The sequence below is a fragment of the Bombus vosnesenskii genome, unplaced genomic scaffold (assembly GCF_011952255.1).
Source record: "Bombus vosnesenskii isolate JDL3184/JDL3185 unplaced genomic scaffold, Bvos_JDL3184-5_v1.1 scf7180000013263, whole genome shotgun sequence".
NCBI lineage: Eukaryota > Metazoa > Arthropoda > Insecta > Hymenoptera > Apidae > Bombus > Bombus vosnesenskii.
Genome location: NW_022882923.1, coordinates 9,547,653 through 9,568,368, shown reverse-complemented (window position 1 = coordinate 9,568,368; position 20,716 = coordinate 9,547,653). Strand labels below are relative to the sequence as shown.

At 37.8% G+C, this 20,716-nt stretch overlaps 1 protein-coding gene and 2 long non-coding RNA genes across 4 annotated transcripts in view; 1 reads left to right on the top strand and 2 right to left on the bottom strand.

The window, feature by feature from the left end:
* The window catches only part of LOC117231319 (unconventional myosin-XVIIIa-like), a 65,476-nt gene that overhangs the window by 37,805 nt on the left and 6,955 nt on the right, over nt 1-20,716 (bottom strand). Inside the window, 2 exon segments of the mRNA XM_033489673.1 lie at nt 17,105-17,239; nt 19,808-20,275. Coding sequence (XP_033345564.1) covers nt 17,105-17,239; nt 19,808-20,275 — 603 coding nt within the window.
* Nucleotides 11,857-13,012, bottom strand: LOC117231337. Its single transcript, XR_004492943.1, has 3 exons — nt 12,729-13,012; nt 12,230-12,564; nt 11,857-11,994 (listed from the first exon to the last, which is right to left on the bottom strand). It is a non-coding gene; the product is annotated as an uncharacterized LOC117231337 (long non-coding RNA).
* Nucleotides 13,154-14,543, top strand: LOC117231330. 2 transcript variants are annotated; one of them, XR_004492942.1, is made up of 4 exons: nt 13,154-13,438; nt 13,515-13,692; nt 14,035-14,222; nt 14,317-14,543. It is a non-coding gene; the product is annotated as an uncharacterized LOC117231330 (long non-coding RNA). The 2 variants fall into 2 exon arrangements; XR_004492941.1 differs by having other exon boundaries at nt 13,515-14,222.

Sequence of the window (20,716 nt, the reverse complement as noted above, 5' to 3'; positions counted from 1 at the left end):
ACCTTAATCAAGTAGAACGCTTAAAATTCAAGGCTTGTAAAAGTCTGGTGTAGCAGCTACCAATTCAGATGTAACAGCGAGATCAATTGCAATTTTATGCGTTCCCATAAACGTTATCGGTATATTTACCATATTTCCCTCCTCGCGCTTCCTCCTGCATTGACAAATAAAATTTCGACATCTTTATTAACATATTGTACGGCTCTTTTCTTTCAAAACTCTGGCCAAACTTAATTTTCACATAGCACGGAGCGCGTGAATGTCGCCGGTTCGATAACAATTCCCCTAATTTCGTGAATCACGCGATGAGTCGCAACTGTAGGTGCACGCATATCGATTTCCGCGTGTCGTGTCAGGCGTTTTGCTAGAAAGCGTACTGACTTGTTCTATTCTACCATGTAAGAACGACGGCTCGTACGACTTCCTGGTAATAAATTACCATGAATCAAGCTCCGGGCTCCAGCGTGTACAACGATCGCATTGTTTCGTGAAACAAACAGAACACAGCGTGCCTTCGAACACAAAAGATCCTAAATGGGAAAATTACACGATTGCAATGTGTTGCTCTTTTATCTGTTTCATGCTGCATCAACTAATCTCCATTTCTGTCTCATTTGCTGAATTATACCTTGTCAATTACACCTTGTCGATAATTAGGCATGGAAATGAGCGTTCAACTGGTTCGCTGTGTACGTGTATTGCATATGACTATTTCGATGCAAATCGGTACGTATTTTCAGTCTATGCGTATGTATTTATTTATTTATTTAGTCTTTGTATTTCAGTTTTATCTTTGTCTAACACTGAGACTAAGAAATCAGTAAAAACAACTGGTGTCGGATCTATCGTCCTGGCAATTATTAAATAGGTACAGGTGTTTCTTGATAATGCTAATGTTTACTTTTATTAAGATAAAGATGTGCTTACATAGATATTACGTACTTATTTATCTATTTTTGTTGTATTGCCGTAATTAATTAATATAATTAATCGCATACGAGGGATTAGTAGGTCTAGCATTAAGAAATCGATAAAATTAAACTGGACGCGAGTGCGAAACAAACTTGAAACTTCTGTATCAATTTTAAAAATTAGTACATATGAGCCCTGACAGTTATTCGGAGGGAGACACGTGTTGCGACAGAGATAAATGGCGTTAAACACACTCATCTACTACCGATGTAGTATACGTTGTATATATTTATGTCTTTACATTTATAGCATGTACACATACAGTAACATAAACTGTAAGAGAACAAAATAATAGACGCACAGCAAATAGCGTTGAACAAGGAATCCGAAGAGTCTGTTGAAACGTGTAACGTATCTTACTGAGAGTGCAAACTTTAATCTGGGGCGTAAACTAAATATGTATCACGACAACATTTTCATACGAAATATACGTGAAATGTTACACTATTACGTGGCAAATATCGTATGAGAATTATTTGTTAATGTTATATTTATACGAGTAATTAACTAAAGTATTATGCAACATGTCCCAGTTTTTTCCAGCCAATCTTCTCCCACAACGATCTCGAGAAACGTGCATGTAAAATGCTCTAAGATAGGCGCACACACACACACACACGCATATGTATACACCTAGTTAAACGCCTTGGAAACACGCGGCCGCCAACGAAACATCCAATTTACCGGTCATGAATAGCCGCATTCATCGGCTCTACGAATTCCCTATAGCTGCGCAACCATAATTTTCATACGCGGCTCACCCAATCCCTCGCATAGCATGCATCGAGAAAGAGAGACAGAGCCGCTGTAACTCTCATTTCCGAAGGCGTGTCGATAATGACATACCTCGACTGTTTGCGGCGGTAGTTTATTTTGCAGAAGCACCTCGAGGCGTTTCATGCACTCCCCCGCGTTGTTCACCGTTTCACCCTCAACCCTTGGACGATCCGAGCCCTCGTCCACCGCATCTTCGCCGTTCCGTCTTCTCTTGCCCTTTGCATGGCCTATCTTCTTCGCCAGAGCCATCTCCACGATCTCATCCCATTCGATAATGTCCTCGATCGGTTTCGAATTTCTTTGAAACGCCGCGCTCTTCCGGTTCCTCTTCTGCGAGCCATTGTTCCATCCTTTCAACGACGATCCTCTCAGACCGCGGATCCTAAAGTCACCAGACTTCCCATTAGGCACCCTCTGCTCGATCTCAGCTGTGATCCTCCTCCACTTGCGCTCTCTAGGTGTTTTGATCACGTTGCTGTCGTCCCAACCCTCTTCCATCCGTTTGATCCTATCATCGATCGAATTCACCCTCAACGTGTCTGCCCAGTTCTCCTTTCTATTGCATTTCGTTGATGTTTTCGATAACGAGGGGGATACGTGCAGGTTCCTGTTAGTTTTCTTCTTCGTGCTTGAAACATTAGGTGACTTGACAGTGGTACGAACAGATGCATTTTCCGATGGCGAACGATCATTGTTATTTGTGGTCGTGATCACGTTCTCGCGTCCAGCTTCTGAAGAATGCAAGCTGTCGCTGTCGCTGCATTCCCAAGAACTGGTGCCAGTTCTGTTGATTCTTCTGTTAGACAATTTTGTCGCCACGTTTGCCACGACCGAAGTTTCGTCCAATGTAACGGAGTTCCGGTCTTTTGGGAACCTGGTAACAGGACAGCAGATAGTCGCGCGACGATTGCTTTGTTTCGCTATGCCATTCCCGTGAGCCTTACCGCGACACGACCTGTGAAGCAAGTGATGCGCTCTCAGGGACTCTTCGTCGACCTTGTTTAGAGGCATCTCGATGGAAAAAGGCGCCGACAGTTCTTCTCGGTCTGTGTTTTCTCGTTTTTGTCCTCTCGCTTTCACGCCGGTTAATTATCCCTTCTTCCAGCTACGGGATCATCCGGTCTCACGAACTGATTCAGGCGCTCTTTTTTCCCGCCGAAACGAACTTTCGTAAAGTAACTCGTGAATTTAGTTGTGAAAATCCACTTTGAATCGAGTTTTTACACGGGTAAAAGTAGGGACGCGTTCGCAACGCTATCTGCTACCCGCTTGATAATAATCTGACACCAGTAGTTGATATACGTTGCTTTTATCCGTTCTATTAAACATGCATCACCTTCCACGTACCATATTATTGCGAAGACAATTTCTGAAAAACACGCCGTTTATTATCTTGCAATATTTCATCAACTCAAGTGTCCAGACTCGTGTCCAATCAAAAGTACGAAAATTATCTTCAGGATGCGTTAGTCACGGTTGTTTCTCATTGTTTACGTCTGACGTTCCAAATGTTCCGAAATATCAGTTTCAAATGGTTTCGCGAGATATCTACCGTTTTTAGAACTCACAGGATTCATACACCAAGTTATTCAACGATCACCGACAATTGCTATAATCGAAATAGAATACTTCCTAAAAATTGTACAAAATCTTTACAATTATTCACTGCACCAGCACCTAAATTATTCGGTGTTTCTCTCCAACTGACACCTCTCGCGATACATAGCACCTTACACTTCAAGACATAAAAAACATTATTTGTTAGTAACCAAACACGAGGACGACATTGAGCAGTAAATACCCGAATCGTTCGTCATTGAAATTAAAGCAGATCGAACAACAAACTCAGCAGGGATCCAACATTGCGATCGATAGTAGCGCGAACTCATTGTCGACATATACACGCGCGTGAACTGGAGAATCAAACTAACGAGACACTTTAAATCGATTACTTAACGTTCAAAAAGATGACGAATATTAATAACATGTTTGCAGCGAAATTTTAGAAAATTCCAAAATGACCAACGAAACGGAATCTTCGCTTCCTTCCTGTTTGGTCCAGATTGGGAGAGCCGAGGGAGGGAAGGAAAGGGCGAGGAGAGCAGGGCTCCATTCCGAGGAGCACCTCGAGCTCACCGAGTCTCGACTGAGGCAGGAGACAGCGGTGGTATCCCGAGACCGAAGCAGATCAAAAAGAAACGAAAGAGGCAGGCGTGCTCCCACGACTGAGGCGTTCCTTCTCTGCTTCGCGACGTCTTTCTCTCGCTGCTCCCTTCTTCGCTCTGTTCTCCGTCTCCGTCTCCGTCTCCGTCTCCGTCTCCGTCTCCGTCACCGTACACCAACTCTTTCACTTTACTCGTGTCCTCGTGATTATCCTCCGCAAATGAGATTTTCACTGATTACAAACGATTGATTTCGTTGTCGCGGAGAAAAATATCTTTTCCATGACAAATAGTTTTCTAGCGATCGATCGATCGATTGAATTGCCGATTCGTGGGCCGCTTTGACTCTGGATTACCTTCGATATTTAGTTTCCACGGTGCTATATGGTCTGCACACCTGATCGCACGTGCGAACATTGTACACGGTGTAAAATTTCAAACGAGAACCTGTACCTCTACCTACCTCTAGAACACATCGTTTATATAGCTCTTAACTCGTTTAAGATTAAATTATTTTTTTTAATTAAGCAAGATTGTTTTTTAGTAATCGTTAACAGTGGAAGTTGGAGGAAACAATCGTCTTACAATCATTTCTTCTCGTAACGAAATGAAATACTGTTTACGGAGGGTTAATATTGCGTTAGCCTTCCTTTCTTCTCAGTTACGTCAGTCATAAATCGTAATAAAAGATTATATAATCTTATTTTATCGTGTACCATTCTGTCTGTTCTCAAAGCCTTTCAAGTATTTTTAATGGCTTCCCTTAACTCTTAACCCTCCAATGCCCCATAGATAAATAGAAACGTATTAATTTCATAATGACGGTCGTATAAAGCTCCAATTATGATCTTCCCTTAGAGGTATATTTCTTCTATATATTAAAAACGCTGGAACAAGTATAAGATGGATAACAAAAGGGAAACATAGTAGAATAAAGATACGATCGATAAATATATTTACGACTTGAGACTAGTTTATCAACAAGAAGTCTCGAAAAATCAGGTGGATATTTGCTCCCGGTAATGAAAAACGAGAGAAACAACGTCTTTCATGATTCGCCTGCTTCATTCGCCTGAACATTTTGTATAACGATACGACCGAACGATACGGTTTGAAAATTTGCGAAACAGGTTTTGTCATGTTGCACGAACGTTTGTTATGATACGTTCAGATTATATTCCATGTACGGCAATAAAAATGGAAACTTATTCTCGTCACTCGACACTAGTTGCTCCTATAAAACTTTCCTCCCATTCTACAATAAAATTATATCTTCAAGCATATTATTAAATACTTTAAAAAATGCCAGCGATCATAGTTATCTTAATATAAGATAAAATACAGTTTCGCAAACATAACGAAGGAAAGTGACATGATTAAAAAAATTCCTAAATCAAACAGCTAACTTTATAAAATAGACACAGAGGATGCTAAAGTGGTTCTAAAGCAAAGAACTATCGATTCACCTTTTAACGCCATCCTTTCCACTCGAAGGGAGCGATTCAAGCGCTCCGTTCAGCCAATAATTTGCATAAACACGGTTTTCGCAGAAACAACACGAGAAGAAAAGAAAATCTGTACACATGGAGGATGTATTTTCATCTTTAATCTCTTCGATGGCCTCGTCACCTTTCCCTGCGAGCATAGATCACCATAAACGTCGTTGTTAAATCCACGACAAATGCGACGAGTTCAACATCGACTAATTGAAACACGCTGTAATTGCATCCTCGATAATCGATTCAATTCTTTTGGCAAATTATACGCGAAGATCGCAAGAGAGAGAGACGTAATAAGCATCGATTGGATAAGAAGATAAAACGACAAAGAACCGAATTTTAAAAACGCTGTTCCGTAAAACATGGATAATACGACTTGTCGTATTCTTCGTCTATAGTCTTCACTAATGGGATTATTCAATGAAAAGTTGCTAAACTCACCATGTTTCCCCAACAGTTGCCAATTTTTCGAAAATCTCTGCCCACTGTTAAAAATGTTCAACATACAAAACACGAGAAAAAAGAAACGCGAATAAAACAATTAACTTACGTGGAAATTTCGACGGGGACAGTTTAATTACACGGTTGGCATACCTGATGCTTTGTGATTATGGAAATTACTTGCTCTACGCTGTAATCAAAGGAGATTACAACAACGAGTCGCGTTCATTTAAGACGCGTTGCGTTATTCCGGGCCGGAACTTCTCCATGACGAAACTTATTATCGTCAGGATGTTAATAAAAATAAGGACGGCTCGGATATACAATTAAAAATCTGTTCACTGGGCAAAACAGAAAATATAGACAAACTCGAAGATGGTATCCCGTTGGGGGTAGCCATCCACGTGTTGTTTAGCAATAAAGCTAGAAAAATTTACCGAATGTCCAGCTCGACAAACTGTAAAGTACAAATTAAATAAAAAGAAAAGTCGTTTCGTCGATGCTCCGTATTTTTATTATAATCTTTTAATTAATTAAGAATTTCTGGTCCATAGTGTACTAATGACAAAAAGTCAATGTATAGTATAGTATCTTCTAAGAATTTCGATATTAGCCACCAATCTCAATATTTGCATTTTTCCTTTGTAATCCATTTTCCATTAATCGATTCGGTAGCAAATTACAGCTTCCTAATATTCGGTTGGCAACTAAATGATTGCGGATTTTATCATTACCAGCTAATGACATTATCCGCGATCACTTAGTTGCCAATCCAACAGAATTAAAATGTTATAGCAGCAAAAGTGAAAAGAGGAATGTAGATTCGATGTGAAAGAAACGAGATTAAAAATAGAGTTTCATATTCCTCCCTACTTACGTACAAATTATACTTATCTATAACAAGTATTAACTTATTATAAATAATTAGCCATGTTACTGCGCTACGCCAGAAAAATTACTGAAAATTCTCAACGCGAGAATTGATTGTAATTTTAATAAATAATAAAAAAAAAATATTCCTTCCTCTGTTATCGTTTCTTCGTTCGATACCAAATGACAGTTTACTAGCCAGGGATAATCTTACAGGACCAAAAAAAACGGAAAAAGTAACGCAGATACGAGAGACTACAGTTTTAATGTGCCTAATCTTCGGTGTTACGAGTTTCTTAAAATAGTAGCATCTTTTCTCGAAAGCCCGTGACTCTGTTCGTTCTGTTGCTCTCTCAGCACGCGGATCGCGTGCACCAGGACGCACGTGACGAGTCTGCAAATGCCTCGTCTTCGCGTCTCACAGTTGGGGACTTGCCTTTTTTCCACTCAGCCTCTTTTACGCGCGTCGCAAGAAACTTCAAGCGGCTTCTGTTTTTGTGCGATCCTCTGGTGATGTATGCCACCACAGATTGTCGTGTATTCATAAAGCTAACCAGGGACGCTCGATTACACTTTCGGGCAGAGAAAAAATTACAGAAGGGAACGAGCGAAGCAAAAGTTTTTCCATTTGCCCACACACAACGTGGTAAACGTGTATACCGTTTTCTAATTCTTTTTACACTTCCAGATTCGATGTACAATAGTTGCGTTTAACGGTTCAACTTTTTCCTGGAATAATCGTCGTCGTAGTGGAAGATATCGGGAACGAGATAATCTTCGCTGGAAATCGTAACTTATATTTATTCTTTTCTTCTCTTAGCGCAAACAGATTAACTTTTGACTTTAGGATAAACATACAAAGAAATGTAAATGAACATAGTAATCAAACCGATCAATAGCGAGAAACTTCTTCAACTGGAATTTAGAGTTACAAGTCATTTGCAGTTCAATCGCGTGTATGTTTTAAACATTACGTGAAATGGAATTTTCCGGATGAATAATATTCTGTATGGAGTCTACGTTGTTGCCGTCAAGGTCAAACATAAAATGCACGCCTGTCATTTCCTGATTAAGCTAGTAATTCAATATAACCGAACGCTACTTAAACATTTATATGCCACACACGAATGTCCTGAAATAGATTTTATCACCAACTATGGATGGAAAATGAAAAAACTCATTATTTCATAAACATTGCTGGTAAGCTACGAGAAAACATTTTCAATGATATTTCTGATATTAGAAATACTTGACAACACTTGACAAGGAGAAAAAAATCTGCCTACGAAATCTCTCGACCTACGCCTAACACTTATCTACCCACTTAAGAGACGCATTTCTATAAAATCCCTAAAACAGCCAGGTTACGCATGCACTACAGGATCATAAATATGTTACAGTTAACGACTACTAATGTCATAATTAATCTAAATTATCAGGCAAACGACCAATCAATCAGAGTTTTGTGTTGGTGCTAAAGATTGCGATCTGAAATACAGATAAAAGAACATTTGATATTTATATTTGGGTATAATAACTATACTATATAGATAGTGAGTTTGTTGTACTAAATATTTTTTGTATATGTACAATCGTAGGTCTACATGATAAAAGTTTCAATTAGAAACTTGTAAGAATAAAAGACGGTAATTTAATAGATTTGGTTAATTAGTGAAATATATTTCTATTACTAATTATTAGTTACTATGATTATATGTTGCGTATAATTTCTATGGAACATATTTTCAGATTTGTTTCAGATTTTACCAATACACATCAGCTGGCTGTTGAAGCGAGCAAAACTCTCATAGAAAGAAGACTAAAAAGAAAACACTCCACTGACCTCACTAAAGAAATAAAATAGTCAAACTCGAAGATGGTATCCCGCTGGGGGTAGCCATCCACATGGTATTTAGCGATTAAGATAGACAAATTTACCAAATGCCCAGCTGGACAAATTGTAAAGTACAAATTGAATAAAAAAAAAAAAACTCAGTGTCGTAACAGCGCTAATAAAATTGTAAAATATTTATATTCAAAATTTACAAATATAATATATTCGTAAATACAATACGATACTTTCTAGTATACTATCGTTAGTATTTAGTGAACCTGTCTACATAATCCATCTATCCTCTAAGTCCGTCATTTAAAAATTCCCTTTACTATCGGATCGACAAGGATGAGGCGTAAACCGTGTCCCATGGCAGAAGAAATGGGGAAGATCAAACGCATGATTACGCGATGCATTGAAAGGCGACACGTAACAGATGAACGAGAATACATTGCGGAAGGCGTGGGAAGCCGGGTTCTCAATAGCTGCGAAGAATTCCTTTGTAGCCAGATTTTTAAACGAGTGAAATATGTTGTCGTCCGTGCTCTGGCTGGTACCTAAAATCATCCCGGTCCGATGACACATCGACGTCACGCGTTCTTCGACGAACCGGAGATGTATTATACGGGCAAAAGGCGAGAAACGACGAGGCTGTGCGAGCAAGCGTGGGCGAATTACCACAGCACAATTTCTACGCTGTCGTTACGTGACACGCCGATTCATAGAAGCCCAGAGACACGGTACATACGTGGACAACCGAGTTCTAGATCCAACAAAGCCGTCCAGCTTGCGCAAGTTAAGAAAGTATGGGAGAAAATTTGAGACACGTGTTTGCTTACGAGCTCAAGTATTTAGAATATGCCGGCTCTGAGCTTTGTTACAAGATTCCCGTGCCGGCTATGTTAATACATTCAGGGGCGAATATTTCTTAAGCTTTAAAAAGATTCACGCACTGTAACAGAATTCTATAGACTTTTCTATGGATGCTGCATTCCCCAGAGACAATCCAAGCGTGTGACGTAGAGAACAATTGTGAGCGGACACTATGAATGGATAATCTGTAATGAAAACAAATATTCAAAATATCTATCATTTTAAAAAGAGGATTTTTCTATCACTTAGCCATTCCTTATGTTCTTTCTTTTCTTTCCTTTTTGAGACAGAACATTGACGAGATTTTGAATTTGAGTATGTGAGATGAAATAGGCAATTACGGTTCACTGGCGCTTTTTAAAATTTACGATCGTGTAGAAGTTTTAGTACGCTACTTCAAAGAGTTGTTTGCCCGCTGTACACCGAAGAATACTTGAAATCTCGTTGAGTGGAGCGTAACAACCGCTTCAAAGACTGACGACACTACTTTAAAAGTTATATTTGGGAGTTACCACCCTCCTACTTCTCTTTAGTTCTACATCGCTTATTTTCCAAGTGGCAACGTTGCTCTGTTTAAAAAACTCTTGCCCCGTAGTTTAATATCAGTACAGACAGACACTTCCAAAACATTACGCGACATTCCCTCTGTCGGATGTCGTTCTATCGATCAGTTACTCGATACACGATCTTAATAGGGTAATTAACTTCAAGTATCACCTATTAAACGTTATATATGGAAATTTTATGCATATTATAGGTATTTAAAGAAAATGAATAGTGAATGAAAAAAAATTCACTGGTATGCTATGATTATGAATAATTCATTACGATTTTAAAAAACACAAACGTATTCGTTCGCGAGTAGTAAAGAATGCTATTCGAAAAGTATGGTAAAATCTTGAATGCGAAAATGACAAGGTACGGCGCCGAGACGAGAGGCTGTGGAAGGTGAAACAACTAGAATTAAAGCGTAGGCTGGATCCTTGTAGCGGTACCGTAACGTAACAGACTCAACCTAGTAGCGCAACAAATCATGAGGAACAATCGCGCAGATTTAATTAGCCTTTACTTTCTAACGTGGCTTGATGCAACTGCTGCTTCTATTAATCAACCAACGAGTTCCCGCTCATCTCGCTTTCGCGCCTCTTCTATGAAACTGTTTCGCGAAATGTGAATAACGTTTTCTTGTATGGAAGATCTGATAACAGGGAGACAGATTTGGCAAGGAAAGTTCGCAGGTAACTGATTCCGAAAGAGCGTGATATTAGTTCCCTTTTCTCACCGTTTTTTTAACCCAGCTACGTTCTTTCATAAGAAGATTCGATATTCCAGTCCATTACAGTCCATCCGCATTTTTCTAATGTTAAAAAGCATCTCAAGTTTGAAGAAAATATGGAAAAATTGTTATTGATGTGAAAATTGGGTGATACGGTTCCTGGTTTAGATTCTATATCAAAGTTTCTTCTCTTTGTACGCTAAAACAAGAGCAATAAATTGAAATGTAAAAATTGGAGAATCGCAGCATAACACCTAGCGCTCTACTTCTCTATTTCGCGAAGAAACGAATCTTCTAAATTAGTCGTATCCTCCTTTTGCCTGAAACGACCTGTTTGCCTGAATAGCGAAGGATGCTCCAAACCTTTCAGCGATAACGTACGTCAGCAACTTCGAAATATGTTGCAGAATGAACATTTCGATTGCCTTTGAAAAAGCTGCAACCACGTTTCTTCGAGTCCTTTTCACGGGGTTGCTTTTGCGTATAAGAGCGAACGTAGGCAACACTTGCATTGCTTTACGTCCGAAAAAACAGCGAACGTGACACGAATGATGTTACAGCTTGAAAACTGCCTCGTTTCGGATAGGCGTAAGTATGCCACGGCTTTGTCGTGTATCGGTGCGTGTGCTCGCAACAATCCGCAATATTCACCGGTGTACTTATTCACCAACGTCAGTCCGGCCTGTCACTCGACATGAGTCATCAGCATTATCCTCTTGCAAACCACATTCAATATTTGCATTGTGCTTCCTTGCCTACAGATCGTTCCTCTTACCTACCGATCGTATAATCGCGACCAGGTCGAGTTCGAATTTCATCTCCAACCTATCCACTCTTTTACGAAATACCGATTTGTTCGAGTATCCATAGCGTTTACTATAAATTGAATTTAATAGGAAAATGTTAGACCTTAAACGTACACCGTCGATAAAATATTACTTCTAGTAGAAAGATATTGAATTTTATGTACATTATTGTATTGGCAATTAAGTGATTGCGGATTTTGTCATTACCACCTAATAACAAGATCGGCAATCACTTAGTTGCCAACCTAATAGAACGAGTGATCGAATATTTGACAACTTGATGGAATTGGACCAAAGATTTATGTAAATATTCTTAAGTAAAATGATTCACGTTATTGATATGAATATAGTGTATATCAATGAATGTATATTGCACGTAATACTAACTTTCTTTGCTTCGAAGTATCGCCAAATCGTGTTGGAAACTTCTCTATATTAAACTGCTGGCATAATATACGAGAGCTGGCAATTTTTCTTTGGGTTCCTGGCGTAAAAAAAAATTAATAATAATTGCAGTTTTGATTCGTCAACTTACAGTACTTTTTATCTAGCTACGAACGATCGCAATGATTGAAATAATCAGAATATGCATAAAACAGTACCTAGTATATGTGTATAATAATAATATCAATATAAAAATAGAAAATATCTGAAGGGAGTTTCAGTGGTTTAGAGTTTAGGCTAAAATGGTGGTGAAGACGGTCATTAAACTCTCGTACCTTGTTGTTCGCGTTGCAAGCGTGGGCAACGAACTTCTTTTGGAAACTCGATATTTATAGAAAGGCAATAGGTTGACGTCATTCTCGGACTGCACCTATAAGTGCATCCTTTTCGATGCCGCCTGTTCCTGCGTAACATTACTTTACAGCCCTACAGTGACGATGTTGAAGAATTTGACTGCCGTTAATTCGCCGCCATTCGTAAAATTAATGTATCGCGTGAATTATTTTCTTTTCCTTGTATCTCACACTGTCTCCGAATATTTATTACAATTCCACTAAGCCAGTGCTTATCATATCGTTGATTTTTCTACTAATTTAAAAGATCTCTGCCACTACGAAAAGAAAGAAATGAAGAAATAACAAAATAATTACGTTCGTATTTTAAACGTAGTCTAACCTATTTTATTGCTAATTCTAACTCGATATGTAACACTGTGTTCTTCAGTTCCCTAGACTGCCAATAGTAATTTAATTTTAGACGCGTGTAATATATTACCTGAGTGCATTACGGATCAATTTCACCGTGTTATTAAACGCGTTATTCGATCTCGCTTCAATTATATCGATAACTGTTAGCCAATGGAGCAGAAATAGACTACTCATTGCTAAGTAACTACTGCTTACTTGTAACAGCATATTATACAAATTAATTACTAGCCATTTAAATATCGTGACAGGCAAACATTAGGAAATAAAATTTTCGTGACAAAGCCTGACTTGTCTAGGAAATAAATTCACGAACTGAAGAAATTAACATTTACACAGAGTAGTTGGAGAAAGACTCGGGCTGACCATAAAATATTTTTAATTTCACCATACATAGCATAGGTATCAATATTCCCTATAAAAAGTTCAAAGTATCTATTGGGTTGGCAACTAAGTGATGGCGGATTTTGTCAACACCACCTAATGATAAAATCCGCAATCACTTAGTTGCTAACCTATATCTGACGCCAGAAATAAAGAAAATCTCGAGGATAAGGAAATAATTGTTTTCTAAATCGTAGATTCGTTCGTTGAATTTGTAAAAACGTCATAACCAAGAAACCTTGATCCAATTCGATTAACATTGTTACTTGTATAAGCACATTCATCCTGCACGGTAATTCAAATGGACAGAATAATGCGTTCACACGTAATGCAGTAGCGTGTAATTTTGATCGTACAATTTTACATCAACGTGAACGCCATGAATACAAACTAACAGTGCGTGTTTTACATCATTAATTACCGTTCACGTGTACGACAAGTAGAAGATTAAACGAAGCCATCTGTATTTTAGCGCAAAGAACAAAGTTATCAGGAGGAGCCAGTTGGTTAGTTTGCTTTTGGAATAACATGAAAGAAGAACACGCGATCAATGATTAGTATAATGCATACAGTGGTTGCTATAATTAGACAGAAGCACTTGAACGTTATGAAGATGAAAGACGCGAAGAATGTAAAAGGAAATATAAAAGGTAGTTTCCGTGAAATCGTTACTTTTAACTTTAGGAATTAATTTTACTACTTTTAACTTAGAAATTCTTTCCATCCTTTCTTCTCCTCCTTTTTATGGTTAATATTAATATTTATACCATCAATATGGTAACAATAATTCTAATACTATTCTTAGTATCATCCAGAAATAAGAGATCAGAAATAATTTATTTTGCTCGTCAACTCATTGCAAAGGTACAAACAGGTTGTTGCTAAAGTACATCCGAGTTAGTAAATCGACCGTTAGTACATCGGATCCACTCGATCGTACTCTACTTTACCAACCATCAATACATATAAATACACATATGTTGTTTCAGCAGAGATACGAACCTCGTTTTGAGTAGACTAATTGCAACCAATTATAGCATACAAATCCGGATTATATACCAAATACATTTTTTTCACACAAATTTAGTTAATTAATTATTCATATATAATAGGAAATCGTAGTAGACAATAACAACAATGATCAACAAATGATGAATAATCGCTTAATTAATGTGAAATTGTAAGTTTCAAAAAATTAATATACATTTGAAATATATACTCGACAGATATTTAATCTTGAATACATATTTTCCTGTTGATATACGTATTTATAGAATGAAGTCAATAATGCACAAACCGAGGAGGTGGAATGAAAAGTTCTTGAAATAAAGAAGATAGCCTTACAGCATATGGCGTAACTTTAACAGGCCAGCTATCGGAAAATTCTATCGCATTGCTTTTACCTCCTTGCCATTTAAAAGGCTCTCATAGCGCTAGATAACATATGACCTTACTTTTATTGCTGCAACTCAAAATACAAAACAACAGACACAATATTCATACTAGGAGCTCCTCTGCGAATTTTTGAAAATTCATATATTGCGAGTATCTATATAGTATAGTAAATATAATTCGATTCAATAAATCAAAGAGTACCGTTTACATCTCTCAACCTATGTATAACGAGTTTAAGTTCAAACCTATCTCTACTATCTTCGCCTAGCTTCTACTTGAAGGCATCACTTTTCTTTTTCGATGCACTCGCGAATCACTCGAAACTATGCAACCAGATTCGAACTTTCGTTCCATTTCTACATGTGACGCACCCTGCATATTTTTATCGCGCTCGTCTTATTACACGTCCCAAGGCGAGTGCAAGGCGTTTCAATAACATACATTTCTACAGCAACTACCACTTTCGCACGGTATTGTCGCGAACGACGACGATTAACGGACAGCAAAATGCCGTGGCTCGGACAGAATTCTCGTTATGCATTAACTTGGAAATGATAGGAAGTTGTACTTGGTATTTATCGCTGGCAGCAAATCATGGAAACAGCCGGTGATTGCTTAATCAGAGGCGCTTCACCTTGTTTAATTTTCTTCAAGCGTAAATTAATCGTTGAGACGACACGACTATATTATTCGTTATTATTATTATTATTATTATTTATATTGTTTGGTATTTCGTGAAACTCGATTAACTAGAGAAGAGATCGTATAAATAAATTATACTCGATTGTTTTTCACTTAAATCTTTTGCGATTATTCCAGACATTACTATCGGACATAAGTGACCGATAAGAATTTTTAATTTATTTTTGTTAATTGATGTGCATGATCGAAAGAAATTAATCATTGCGTTATACCGATCTCATCGGTTGATGCCATTCTTTAATCGTCAATTGATAACTGAAAATATTAATCATGCGAAATATTAAAATGCGAATCACGAACCGCCGATAACATCATCAATCATCAATTGTTAATTTTTTACCGAAGTTTAATTAAAATTTCATTGGATATACATACTCGAACGTAAGTGTTTACGATTGAAACTGATTGATAAAATATTAAAATCGTGATCATCGCATGTGTCTCGTTTAAATATTCAAATTGAAACAAGTCGCTGGGTACGCGCTGAAAGAAAATAAAAATTAATCTCGAAATTAATTAATAAATATCGCGTTAACTGCATAGTATGTCGTATGATCGATAGCAAATCAGTTTCCATTCAGGTTAATTTATTTTTTAGAAATATTGAAAATTGATTTAAAGCACTTTCTTAGAAAACAATGAGTAAGCAAGAGGCACGGTTCGAAAGCATCGAGCATTCAACAAATAATACCTTCCTTTATTGTATTAGATTAAACGTTATCTTCGATGCTGTTATATTTATTCCTAATAATCTTACTGCAGCGTTAACAAACAGCAATTTAACATCGGTTATCGAAGCGGTTTGACGCCGATAATGCTGAAATAAAATGTAGTCTTCGCGTACGTCGTTTTCAACAAAATTACACGACATGCTTAAACATTAATAACAACGTCGTGATATGAACAAAGGAGCACCACTGTATCTAGAAAAATGCCTTAGTTTCTTCGACTTTGTTCTCATACATACGTACGATATATCTCATTATAAATACCTACTTCATTGCCACATATCAGGAAAAATATGAACGATCAACCCTTTCAAACCACGTACAACTTGCAAGTTACTATATTTATCATCAGTTACTCATACTCCGTTTTGGATATTTTATATAAATTAGATATTCTTTGGAATTCTGTCCATTTCTGCACCGTCGAATTTTCTATCAACGTATAAAAATCCGCGGTCTAGATATAAACGAATAATTAATATGCATAAACTGCCACTGTGACTAGCTACTTAATTTGCGGCGATAAAAAGTGACAAAGCTTCATTACCGTGTAATTGCGCTATTATCGTAGGATTCCGGTTTTTGATTCGACAGAAAGCTGGTATTACGGAACGGGCAAGTCAGCAGATGTACCGTTAAGCGATTACTATGCCACTGCACCGCCGCGAGGAATGTGGGTGGAAGGCATCCGTCCCTACTATTGTCTTTTTCCCTCTACACCTTTCCTCCTGTTAGAGTTAGAGTACCAAACAATCCCATCACGTCTTTCACTTTTTCCGCTCGCTTATTTCCTACCTCGTCTTCTCCATAGTTTCTCGTTTCGTTTCCTTTTGTATCTGATATTTCGTCAATTGTATTCATTTTCTTAACACGATTTGCAATCGAATGATAAACCAACTGCTATTTGGTATTTCATCGATATTCATTTTGTAATTCAATTTGCAATTAAATAATAAAACTTTTATTATCCAAAGCATTCTTCTTCTCTCTGTTTCTCTTTTTATTAATCCTTCTGTATCTCGTAGAAAGCTTGATTAATAAAGTGTACTTTATCACAATTCAAACGAACTTGGCCATTATTTAAATAAATGGCTATTACATTTTTTTTTATTATTAAATCAAACAGGCGACTGAAAAGGTGTGCACTCTCTTTTGTGGCGTGACGGGAGAGAAATCTTCCAAGACTCTTTGCAAAACGATCTCACCGCGGGATTAAGACAGAAAACAGAATACTCACCATGTTTTGATGAAACCGCAAACTACCAGATCGACGAAGTGTACCGCCACGAATATTCGCGGCCGCAAGTTCGACCTGGCGTCCGTCGCTACCACCGCGTCTTGATAATTCCGACAATTCCGCGACCGGTTGCACCTGCAAACAACAAAGTATTCCATTACGCATTCTATTACACGTTTATTATATACAACAGACACTCTCTTATTCGATCCCGTTTTAATTAGTCTCCGCTTTAACCAACCACATTTTCATTGCGTGACATAAGAATAAGAAAAAGCTTGGATCGATCGAACGAGGCAATTTTTTCAGACTATTCTACTGGGAACCTCAAACTTTTATATTTCAATTTCACTTTTATCTTAACGAACAAACTTTTTAAAAAAAAAAATGTTTAACATGGAACTGAAATGAAATTGAAGATGAGAAGTTTTAAAAGAACAGAGGGGCAGTCTTAAAATTCAATTATTCATTAAATCCGTTTTCAAAATTGTTTCTTAATTTATTTTTTCCATTGAACGTATGTTTTTCCATTCTGTTCAAACTACATCGTTGGATCCAATAAATTTTTCCCATTGAACTATCTTATATTTTGATGTTGCTTTCCAGTGATAAAATCAAAATAAAGATTTAACACGAATATCTACTTCTAATATTTTTCTCTATGATCATATAAAAATTTCTCCAAAGAAACGAGAACGAACTTGTTACACTTGCAGACTTACAACTTACAATTTACAAATCTATTGTATCTATGTTGTCATTACCACCTAATGACAAAACCCGCAATCGCTTAGTTTCCAAGCCAATAATACACACAATACAGTTTGCCAGTATATCCCGAGTAACATTCCCTAAGGATAATAATAGTAGTTCGCTATTCCAAAGGAATTACCGCAATTAACAAGTAGTACAAGAGTTACCGGTATTCGGATGGTAGGAATTCAGATAATAAAGGATCAACTGTACACGTTGATAAGATCATAGCTAATCGCACGCATTAAACAGATATCACGCGTGTAACGGATGCCTCAGACTACTTTCTAGCCGCGTGTGCGAGCTCAAGAAGATTAAAGTGGTTTCCGTCTAGCGTATACAGCACAGGAAACAGGATGTTGACCGAGAGAACACCTGCAAGCGACCTAGCTGTACATAGTATAAGTATGTAAATCACGTTACGTTCTTTCTGTTAAGACCGTTTGGTTTACCGAGAAGGAGAACCAGGGCATGAACCTGTACGAAGGCCCCCAAGCCTAATCGATACATCCTCCTCTAGGAACTTTACAACCAGAACTGGAAATGTTCCAACGATAAAACTAGACAAACTTATGCTACTTCGAGAGTATGTTTTGTTTGTCATTTTATACAAGGAACGGGTACATAGGATACATAGATGCGAACAGAAATAGTGTATTTTGCAGAAATTGCATAACTTAAACCAAACTCCGATCATGTGTCATCCGTGACACAACGATACCAATTGGGAGTCGATGTGAGTAGTCTTTTTGCAGAGGAGATCTTTTGAGAAATTTTGCTATTCTTTTAATTCAGAAAGCCTAGAGTATGTATGGTATGTTCCAAGCATCTTTCTTAATCAAAAGCTTCTATATAATTATAGCACTAATTAATTCCATAATTGGGTCAATGTTAATTCCCTTTTACTTTTAAGAAAAATGATCGGCGCGTTAAAAGAGAGGAGATTCGCAAATAAAGAATCTGTTATATTCTAGAGATTATAAATCCGAGCGACGAGTTGACTCATTCTTCCCGGTTAACTCAGGATAAAACCCTGCGTAAGTCACGATGGGTTTATTGTTGTAAACCCGATAGGAGAATCAATAAAAAGAAAGCCTATTTATCGGCAGTGGGCATTGAGAATCTCACACAGAAATAGAAAATATCGTATCGCAAGTTCATGTCGACAAATCTAATTACGCTTGCACAGCTTTGACAGTAAGAAGTCTAACAAAGTACTTAAGTACTTAATTCTCCGAGTTCGTGACCAACTGTCACAACCAAGGACCAATAGAAGATCATCGGTTGGATCCCACGGTAAGAAGTTATTTTCACGCAACGCTCCCGGTCCAAGTATAGTTTTATTATGGGTCATGAGTCACGATCCCGCTATATTCGGTGCATCAGTGGCAATGAACCAACCATGATCACACCAGTTTCTCTGTTCCGTACACCGATCACCTTTCGAACCGACCAAGCGTACCTGTGAACGCTCTCACTTTTACCGGCAACGCCAACGATTCCGTGTAACCATTTTCATCGTGGAGAACGAAACAAGAAAGTGGGGATTAAAGATGCTGCTTATCGATTTCTTCTTACTTTGGAAAAATTTAGAGTATAGATTATATTTTTGGATTATCCTTTTTATCGTGTTTTACTTGAATTTGTTGCTCGCATCGGAACGAAGTATCGACTTTTTGACCCTTCTGTTCTCCTTCCAAACGAATATTATATTTCATTAGATGTAAGTATAATATCCTTTTCTCATTTTTACTTATAAGATTTTACAAAAGTAGATGATAGGGCACCCTATATAGCAGGTGAGAAAATTTGCATTACTTATGAATGATCTAATAACAAACTCTTAAATGTTGCAACGTTAGTATTAAACTTGTGCTATAAAGCATCTCAACTCTACCAAGATGGATAGCAATTTTTTATAAATATTTTATAATCATTGTCTTGACTCACCTTTACGGTAACACTGTTAACGGAGCCCTTAATGAGATCGATAATTTCTTCCCGTGACTTGTCATCGACGTTAATTCCATTGACTTCGATCAGCCTGTCGCCTGGCAGCAACCCGGTGTCGTTGTTATGTTGTATCAATGAACCTGGTTCAGCGAAGATCACAGGTCTCATCTGTGTGACACCATTTGCGGCTCGTTCCACGATTACAGCTCGACGCAACGAGAAACCGAAATCGTTTCGCGGTGGTGGTTGCCTTTGGATCGTAAGCTCGCGAGGTTCGGGCAGTTCCAGAGGGACGATCTCTGGTAACTGCAACTCGACGCCTTGTTCTTCAAAGGACGCCGAGGATCTCCACCTCGACAAACCCTGGGATTCTCCTACGGGCGACAGGCTGAAAGGTGGTGTTGCGAAACTGGAATTCGTAGTGTCTGTTAGGGAGTCTGCGGAGGGGCTTGCACTGGTCACCACCTGTAAAATATAAATTGCAATTCGATCGTCAAACACAAATTATAATAAATACAATAAAATAAAATGTGTCGCACATATAAGCAGTTACAGGGAGAAAATATTTAAATGCTACCAATGTATACCAAAAGCAATCAAGAGAGGCTGAAATATGACAGTTAGGATCGTAATTTAGTAATAAATTATGTGCAAACCAGTCTAATTCGTACGGTAATATTTTATGTAACAACGATATGGTAATAATGGCCTCGAGTAGAAAATTCAGAAACCGCTAGTGTTACAAATTGCATGAAACGAGTTATCAACTACTCGCATTACCATACTACTGAAAACAGTTCCCTTAAAGTACGAGTTGATGGCTAGAAGTGTTTGCATTAGGAGACACATAGGTATAGTACCAGACTAGCTAGCCTCTTTGTACCTCTCTCTGTAGGCTAATGAAAC